Below are 9,629 nucleotides of genomic sequence, written 5' to 3' on the forward strand. Positions count from 1 at the left end.
ACTTCAGTGGATTAAAAATATGGCATAAAAACTTCAGTGGAATAAAAATATGGCATAAAAACTTCAGTGGAATAAAAATATGGTTTACAAATTTCAGTGGAATAAAAATATGGCTTACAAACACCTAACCCATACTGATAAAAATGTTACCTATCCATAAAAAAAAAATCCCCACCAAGCAATATCGCCCCATTACTATTTACTTGATCCTCAAACTTATAATATATGTGTCTAGGTTATTATCTCTCACCTACTAACACTATATAATACCTTAGTTAATGTAAATATATCTAAGGAGTTAACTGGTGCTATATAATGTGTCCTAGAAATTTGTCCCTCCCTCCCTCCCTCCCTCCCTGCCTGTCTGTCTGTCTGTCTGTCTGTCTGCTTCCTGGCTCCCTACCTGCTCCCTGCCTGCCTCCCTTCATCTGCACCCTCCCACCCTCCAATTCACAATGCCTCAGGTAGTAGGCAGGGGCATTTTTTTTCCGGGACAGCCTATAAACCCACACACTCTAATACCTAATATAATAATACTCCTCCTTGGTATAATAAACTGTTAACGAGTCTTATAGCCAACGAGTCTAATAGCCAGAGTGACACAGACCTTGAGGTGGAGTAGGAACTTGACTATTACGTGGTTGGGTGAGCTACAGTTCCAGTTGTTAGTTGCTAAGTGTGGGAAGTCTGGTCTTATTCACCCACCTTTCACCTTAATAGGAAAACTGCCTTTACGCACGAGTCAAGAAAATTACTGTATTAGTCTGCATGAATCAATATCGTACTTCAGGTTCATGTTGTGTGTGTCTTATGTCATGAGGGAGACTTGAAGAATGTGTCTGTAATGAAATAATTCTCTGAGAAACTTTTGTAATACACAGGCAGAAATAAATTTTTTAATTAAATTTTAGTATTGATGTGTAATCTTTCCTCTGTTCATGGATGCGAAAACAACGATTTTTTTTCATAGTATTATTGGTACTACAGTATAGTTCATCCTGTTTAATAATATAGTTCGTAATATAGTTCATCCTGTAGTCACTTCAACAGTTTTTCGCATGAGACAGAAATTACCTTCTTTATATTACTCATCATCGTCGTAAATTAATAAACTATCGTCTTCCCTAGACACTGAAGCTCCTCCAGACACAAGAGAGTTGATAACATTACTGTTCCATCTTCGCTCCTCGTCTCTACATTTCCCTATTTAAAACACGACTATTGATTCTTCGTCACTGTATCTACCTGTACACTCATCATAAACAGGTGGTCGCTGCTGGTGTGTGAGGTTAACAATGAAATACGAGAAATACTTAAGGTTTTGTCAGTTACAGGCAGGAAGGTACCGTAACTCCCTAGGGTACTGGAAGCTACAATTGGAAATACTATTAACACTCAGTGCCATAATATCCTTTTTGTTCTACCGCTCACAGGATGAGTATGGTGTACACAATAAACTAGCTGCTAAACTAGCTGCAAAATTAAAAAAAATTAAAAAATAAATAAATTAGCTGTGGTAGTGAGGGATGATCGAGCACCAGGCGGCATGTGTGACGCGACTTATTTAAGTACATTATCTCGTATGGAGAACATAACCAGTCGTTTCGTTAGAAAACACGAATATAAGCTTTCTGCAGCAGCCACCACCACCGCCAACACTACCTTCAAACTATCACTACTACAACAATCTTCATGCTGCTGCTTCTACCACCACTACTTAGCTGTGACTCGGATTCGAGTATGACGATCATCTAGCGATGACAGAATGGTGTCACCTTCGTTGGTGAGCTCTGAGGTGGCTCCAGAGACCCATATATATATATATTATATACGGGACTGGTAGGGTCGTCCTCAAAGTTGCACGTGTGGAGGGCTACAGTACACCTTATGCGGGAAGGGCGGCGACAGCGTCTTTTCAGCACTGGGATTTGTCTGCCTCGGCATGTAATCGAGTTGATTCGAAGGTATTAACACCTTCTCGTGAGGTGCGTCTCCAAACGTTACTGTTTCTCAGGTGCGGGAGTGGATCTAGCGCCTTTTTTACTCCACCATTCGTTCTTCATTTCCCAGAGTTTGTCCTGGACCATTGCCTTCTGCTGACGGAAAGTGCAGCTTTGGTCAGAGACTGAGGGATGTTTAACCAGACAATATAGGCATCAGGTTTACAAGAGAGGAGTATTGTACGTCGATTTCATAGCTATTTTTATCAAACCAACCCTGGTGTTTTCTTCTGATCTGACCGAGGGTCTCGCAGCAGGCTTTTGTTATGACAGCTTTAAGGGGACCCCATTCTGCAATCGGATTCAGGGTGTTGGTTGTTGAGCTGTTTATCATCCTCTCGTCGAGCTGCTCTCTGATAGCATGTTCCACCGCTTGATGCTCCAGTCGCTTGGTGTTGAAACTTCTTCTGGTCGCTTGTTTTTTTCGCCGTTTTGGGACGACGCGATGAAGCGATGATCTGTCTCACAGTGATCTGAGCCCCCAGGCATGGCTCTGGTGATGAGCACTTCTCGGTAGTGTCTTCACTGACAATAATGTAGTCAAGGAGATGCCAATGTTTGGATCGTGGGTGTTGTGAGGCTTCCTAAAAAAGGTATTAGTGATGGTAAGTTGTGTTTGGCACACTTTGCTGTTGGTAACTTGATATTACACTTACCCACTCCTCTTCTATCTCTGGTTCCCTGCCAAGTCAGCATATTTACCAATTCTGCTAGTCACCAACACTGCCCTCAGGCTGCCTCTACCACCACCATCTTCAGGTTATTACTGCCAACATGACCTCCATAAATCACACCGAATTATATTCTAGACGAGCCAGTATCCACCATCACGTCTCCTAAATATTTTATGGAGATCGTGTCCGGCAACTGAGTCAAACATACGACACAACATTTGGTTTATGGGCGTTTCCGGAATCCTTTTCATAAACGGGAAAAATAGAAATCATTTCACATTTCACATTTCAGTCAGTGAACAACGGACACCCGGGGAGCGTTATGTTGTATTGTGTTGACAGGATCGAGCTCTGTTGCCCCGATCAATAATGTTTCATCACTGTTCTGTAATGAATGATTTCAGTTTAAGAAATGTCCCCAACAGAGCGAACAAAAATCTCAATCTTGTAAATATACGAATTCTTTTGTTGTCATCTGCCACCGTCATAAAGATGGCCTTCCCTCAAGTGCATATCTGTCCTATGCGTCATAGGTGATCCCGTCACACCTGATGACGCCCTGCGGGTAATGTTGTGCGCTGTTATACACACGTATAGGATTATGCCTGCAGAAAATTATTAAAGATAGATAGATAGATAGATAGATAGGTGACTCGTAGCTGACAACTTGTGTATCCTAATTACTACTCAAAATCCTAGTTGACCGTAGATGGGGGCCCGAGGACGACTGTTTATTCTTGCCGGTGTTCCTGGCCCCAACATGACCACCACAATGGGTGTCGAACTAGGAAATATTCTTGTTTTATTAATACACCGGAAGGAACCTATTACATTGTCACGTCATCAATGTAACTCCCCTGAATATAGCAGCGGTGTGGCTTTGTGTTGAAGGTCTCTCTCTCTCTCTCTCTCTCTCTCTCTCTCTCATTTGTGTGTGTGTGTAAAAATAATATTATGTGGTTTATTAATAGAGTTGCAGCCGGTGGCTGAAAACATACAAACTTACATGTGATTTAGACATAATAATATACGTTGAATACATTTACAGGGCTGTACAGTACATAAATCAGGAGCTGTTTATTATTTTAACAATAGATGGGATGGTGCTGTTCTTATATCTATCGGTGCTGGCTCTTATGGGTTGAATTTTGTTGAAGTGGCGGACTGTGCGAGGTGGGCGGGGGACTGCCAGTGGCAGTAGGTGGCGATGACGAGGATGGTGCAGTAGTCCACTGCCAAACCTTGCTAGTGCGTGGTGGTGGAGGTCACTAAGGGATGGCATTTCCAGGGTGGAGAGAGCGTTGTTGTAGCTGGAGTAGTCTGCACCGAGCATGATTCTGCAGGCCCTGTTCTGTACCTTCTCTAGCTGACGTGTGTGTGTGTGTGTGTGTTAATGAAAATTTTGCTTGCATCAAATTAAGCTAATTTTTAAAACATTTTACAACCAAGTTTAATGATGTGTCAAATATTTTTTCATGCGTTCTCATTTTTGTTTTCATTCTACGTAATATTTTTGGATATAACACATCATCTTCAGTAGTAACAATAATGTCTTCTTATATAAAATGTCCCACAGGCCATCGACCCACAACGGGGCCTAGGGGGCGAAAAAAATAAGAGTAAAAAGGAATTAAAAATAGAAGAGAAAAAGATTATATTAATCAATACCACGAAGATGCCAGAAAACCAGCTTTTTAAAGTGAGACAGATTGTAAGAGTGGAAACACAGAAGAAGGCAGAGCATTCCACAGTTTGGCTGTGTGAGGAAAGAAGGATCTACTATAACGGGTTGTTCTAGTGTGACCGACATCCACAGAGAAACGGTGGGCACCGCGGGCAAGACGAGTATTACGAGCCCACGGCCTTGCCGGCGGTACACAGGATGCCAAATCCACCGAACATTGCCCGTTAAAGTACCTGTAAAAAAAAGAGTGAAGCAACATTGCGGCGAAGAGAAAGGGAAGAAAGATTATCAACTAAAGGAGGAGAGTCAATAAGACGAAATGCCTTTGATTCCACCCTATCTAATAGTTGGACAAAAGAAGAGCCACCCCAGATATGAGAGCAGCACTCCAAGTTAGGACGAATGAATCCTTTATAAACTTAAAGCAACTGCTCAGGACTGAAATAGTTACGGCATCTGTACATCATTCCCAGTTTTCGGGAGGCAGCTTTAGCAATGTTGTGGATGTGTGGCTTCCATGACATTATTAGAGGAAATGGTGAGGCCTAGCATATCTATTTTAGGTTAGGTTAGGTCAGGTCAGGTCAGATCAGGTCAGACTTAAGTTCTCAGGTTGTAGTTGGACTTCACTAATCTTACATGTCACACACACACACACACACACACACACACACACACACACACACACTACCAGCCATCACTCAAACCACCAATACGGTACAATGAAATAATTTAAGACAGGTTAAAGGTCTCTCGAATACAACAATTCTAACGTGCAAAAAAATGCTCCACCTTGCACCTCCTCCTCCCAGCCTGATGATAAGGCGACTCAGAACGATGATGACCACCTGCCATACAGTAAAACCTCCATATAACGAACTACTCTCTCCATAAAATCCGTCAGATGGGGATTTTCATATTTAATAGACCCTAAATATAACGGACTTTTATCTCTATATAGTTCGTTAGATGGACGTTTCATATTTTACAGATCCTCGATATAACGGACTTTCATTTCCATATAATCCGCTAAATAGAGGTTTTACTAGCCACCTGTCAGTACAGTCATCACTCTTGGTAATAATTGATGCCAAGTTGGTGACGCACTTGCAGCCTAAACACCAGGGAAACCCTCTAGGAAAAAAAAAAACAGGAATATCCAGAAAAATTTGTTGGACCATATTATTTGGGAAGTCCCCTATTGTGCACTGAGTGAGGTGCCGTGTGTGTGCGGGTGTATAAAGCCGGTGGCGCAGCTGATAATGTCACAACTTGCCTGACCATCGTAGCTGACACATCTACCACCACCACCACCACTACTAATATCACAACAACCTCTACTACCACCACTACTAGTATCATAACAACCTCTACTACCACCTCCCATCATGGCTCGTGTGAGTGATTCTTTCGTGATATATCGTCCTGCTTCGGTAACTAAAGTTAACACATATATTGTAGTGTTATAGATCTTTCCTGCGTTCGGATACATTAAGATGCATTTTGGCCACCTGATGAACACTGAGTAGAGGGTAAGGTGTACATGTAAGAGATGTTTACTGGCCTTACAACATCAACAACTCCACTAGTTCATGTGTATGAATGTTACAACATCCACACCATGCACATTCAGTTCGTGTGTCTATAGTCAATTGTTCATCTTGGCGTCGACGAAATATTCTCGTTTATTATTACTGTCATATTATTAGTTTCATTTGGCTTTGCTTTTACAACAATATCTTTGATTAGATGAGAGTTCACCTCCCATTGGTGTCAGAAAAACGTAGAAATATTAACCCAAACATGTTTATATTATGATCAATATTTCCCCTATTTTTTATCTCATTCTATATAATGTTAACTAGATGGGTTGACTGATGCTGTACCGTTGTTTACCATCAACAGGTATTGCTGACTGGTGGCTGTGGTCTACTGCTGCTGTTGTTGACACTCCACAGCTCCACACATATTGTGAGCGCCAAGAAAACGTGAGTTAATTGTGTTTGGTGTTTGTGATTGACTCTCTCTCTCTCTCTCTCTCTCTCAGGACATTTCAATCAAAGAAAAACTGAATCTTCCGACATCAATATCAATAAAAGACACCATTTAATGAAGCAATTCTTAACATGATTTTTTCATAAATAAGACTCATTCTGAATCATGTGAAGATTAGACACCCCAGCTTATTTTACCTGATAATCAAACACTCTAACACTAACCTAACCTAACTTAACGCTAACCTAACTTAACCTAACAATTAATAGGACATCCCTCATGCCACTGACGCCAGGTATTCATCATGCCTTCCCCAGGTGCTTCATGTCCGTGCGTCTGGCCACTAAGACGGCTGTGATTGAGAAGGATTTCAAAGACTATGTGATCAGGGGATTTCTGAAGGGCTGTGGCTCTGCTGGTCGTACCTGTCCAGGCAAGGTCATCCCGGTAAGAATTAACCTTTTGTGTCCCTGTTCAAGATTATTAACATCGTACTCAAAGGGGTTAGCATGGACTCGAGGGGTTAGCATCATACTCCAGGGGTTAGCATCATACTCCAGGGGTTAGCATCATACTCCAGGGGTTAGCATCATACTCCAGGGGTTAGCATCATACTCCAGGGGTTAGCATCATACTCCAGGGGTTATCATTATACTCCAGGGGTTAGCATCATACTCCAGGGGTTACCATTATACTTAAGAGGTTAGCATGGACTCAAGGGGTTAGCATCATACTCCAGGGGTTAGCATCATACTCCAGGGGTTAGCATCATACTCCAGGGGTTAGCATCATACTCCAGGGGTTACCATTATACTTAAGAGGTTAGCATGGACTCAAGGGGTTAGCATGGACTCAAAGGGTTAGCATGGTCTCAAAAGGTTAGCATGGACTCAAGGGGTTAGAACTTGATTTGTAAGGTTGATATTTGTATTTCATAGTGTTTTTGTCGTTGTTTTTGTTTGTTTTACATGAATTGACTTCTTTTTCTTCAGCATTTCGAGGGTACGCTGGGAGGAGGGGTGACACCCATCCGTGGCAAGGCGGCGGAACGTTTGTGTGAGATATTCAATAGAGAGATCACCCCTGAAGAGAATGGCGAGGTGTTCGGCAAGTGGCACACCGGTAGGAGTTGTGGAAAGAGCGGCTCAACAGTAAGTTATATTCTCTCTCTCTCTCATATTTGTAGCCTTATACATTAATAAAAAATGGTCATAATTATGTACCTCAGAAACATCTCCTGAATTTAGGGTCAGTAGAAACGTCAGTAAATATTATAATATCGAGTTGTTTACAGTATATCATATTAGTAACGTCTACCCACCTACCTACCTACCTACCTACCCACCTACCTACCTACCCACCCACCCACCCACCCACCCACCCACCCACCCACCCACCCACCACCCACCCACCCACCCACCCACCCACCCACCTACCAGACACTCACATGACAACCTTCTCCCCTCACAGTATCTAGGTCTGTTGTGTTGCTGGAAATATACCATAGGGAAATACGTATTCGTCGTGCCTAATGAGGGCTGTGTAGAAACCACCAAGCCTAGTGCTTAAGGCTAATGGGACCTGTCAAGTCATGTGTCATCTGTCAAGCCCTCTGTCATCTGCCAAGCCCTCTGCTATCGGTCAAATTATCTGTCAGGCCCCTGTCATCTGTTAAATCCTGTGTCACCTGCTGGATGACCCCTATTGGATGACTAGTGGATGACCTCTACTGGATGATTAGTGGATGACCTCTGCTGGGTGACCTCTACTGGATGACCTCTACTGGATGATCTCTACTGGGTATTCTCTACTGGATAACCTCTACTGGATGACCTCTACTGGATTATTTCTACTGGATGACCTCTGGTGGGTGACCTCTACTGGATTACCTCAGCCGTAAAGCAATGATCATCATTTTGATTCATATTTCTAAGTCATATTTACGTTTAGGAAATAAATTATTTAGACATATATATAAATATTCAGATATAAAAAAATATATACAGTATGATAATTATATAAGCAATTTAATTATATAACTAAGTTTTTTGTGATAATCAATAAAATATAAAATAATATAATTTATAGTGACCAAGTGAATCATTTTAATTAGACCTTTGAGAGAAAGAAAGAAAGAAAGAAAGCCAATCTTCTTCATTAGATTGACGTAAAATATATTACTGAGATGAAGGGTTCGCCAGACGCTAGTGATTGCTCATACTGGCAGCACTCACCCAACTCGATCTTTCATCAAAAAAAAATATGAAACTACTAAAGAAACTAGGATAATTTGTTGTTAGAAATAGCAATGGAAGGAGAATAGTAACAGATGTTGATGGGTAGGTGTGAAGGATAGAAGGACCAAGTGGAGGGTAGAAATTGAGATGGATGAATGATTGTTAAAAGCTATGGCCCTTGGAGAGATAAAACAGCTTGGAATGATTGGTAAAAAAATGGATAGGGAGGAGTTTAGATTCGCCAATCCTCACGACCAAAGATAAAATACCTTGATTGATTAATAAATCAATTTTATCCTTATACCGTTTATTAACTCATTCCTCTTACCGTCTATCATCACACTTACCGTCTATCATCACACTTTCCGTCCATCATCACACTTACCATCTATCATCACACTTACCGTCCATCATCACACTTACCGTCTATCATCACACTTACCGTCTATCATCACACTTACCGTCCATCATCACACTTACCGTCTGTCATCGATCATCTTACCGTCTGTCATCACACTTACCGTCTATCATCACACTTACCGTCTATCATCACACTTACCGTCAATCATCACACTTACCGTCTGTCATCGATCATCTTACCGTCTGTCATCGATCATCTTACCGTCTATCATCAACTCTATCCTCTTATTTCCGTCAGACTGGAACTATGTCGCGTGTGGTTCCCTGTATTACTCGGTCTGGTGCTGCCATTTATGAGTTGATACTACAATCAGAATCATCTCATGGTGTTATGAGTTTTTCTCGGTGTGATGTGACTGTGTGACGAGTTTCTTACCTGTATCTCTGTGGTGTTGTTTATGTCGTGAGATGATCAGGTGTTTATGGTATCGATTTAGTTAGGGTGTTATTCCTCGGTTTGTTTACGTCAGTTTAGGTGCCTCGTGTACATTTAGGTAAAAAATGTGTGGTAAATATTATTGCCTGGTGAATACTATTTCTGTGAGTGTCAGAGTGGTTACCGAATCAGTAGTTTTTATTCACGATAAAGTCAGGAACATGATGAATGAGTAAATCAATA

At 41.6% G+C, this 9,629-nt stretch overlaps 1 protein-coding gene across 1 annotated transcript; it reads left to right on the top strand.

Annotated features, from left to right (window-relative positions):
• The first annotated feature begins 5,604 nt into the window (after positions 1-5,604).
• Positions 5,605-8,891, top strand: LOC121858031. The gene is made up of 5 exons (XM_042354270.1): positions 5,605-5,755; positions 6,264-6,346; positions 6,671-6,800; positions 7,346-7,504; positions 7,824-8,891. The coding sequence occupies exons 1-5, from the start codon at positions 5,747-5,749 to the stop codon at positions 7,920-7,922; spliced, it is 480 nt and encodes a 159-aa protein (XP_042210204.1). The 5' UTR covers positions 5,605-5,746; the 3' UTR covers positions 7,923-8,891.
• The last annotated feature ends 738 nt before the right edge of the window (positions 8,892-9,629 follow it).

Source organism: Homarus americanus, unplaced genomic scaffold (genome assembly GCF_018991925.1).
Source record: "Homarus americanus isolate GMGI-L3 unplaced genomic scaffold, GMGI_Hamer_2.0 scaffold37448, whole genome shotgun sequence".
NCBI classification, from domain to species: Eukaryota; Metazoa; Arthropoda; class Malacostraca; order Decapoda; family Nephropidae; genus Homarus; species Homarus americanus.

Coding starts and splice junctions, on each gene's coding strand:
- LOC121858031 (XM_042354270.1), top strand. Junction 6,347..6,670: donor ATTGTGAGCGCCAAGAAAAC/GTGAGTTAATTG, acceptor TGCCTTCCCCAG/GTGCTTCATGTCCGTGCGTC. Junction 6,801..7,345: donor GTCCAGGCAAGGTCATCCCG/GTAAGAATTAAC, acceptor CTTTTTCTTCAG/CATTTCGAGGGTACGCTGGG.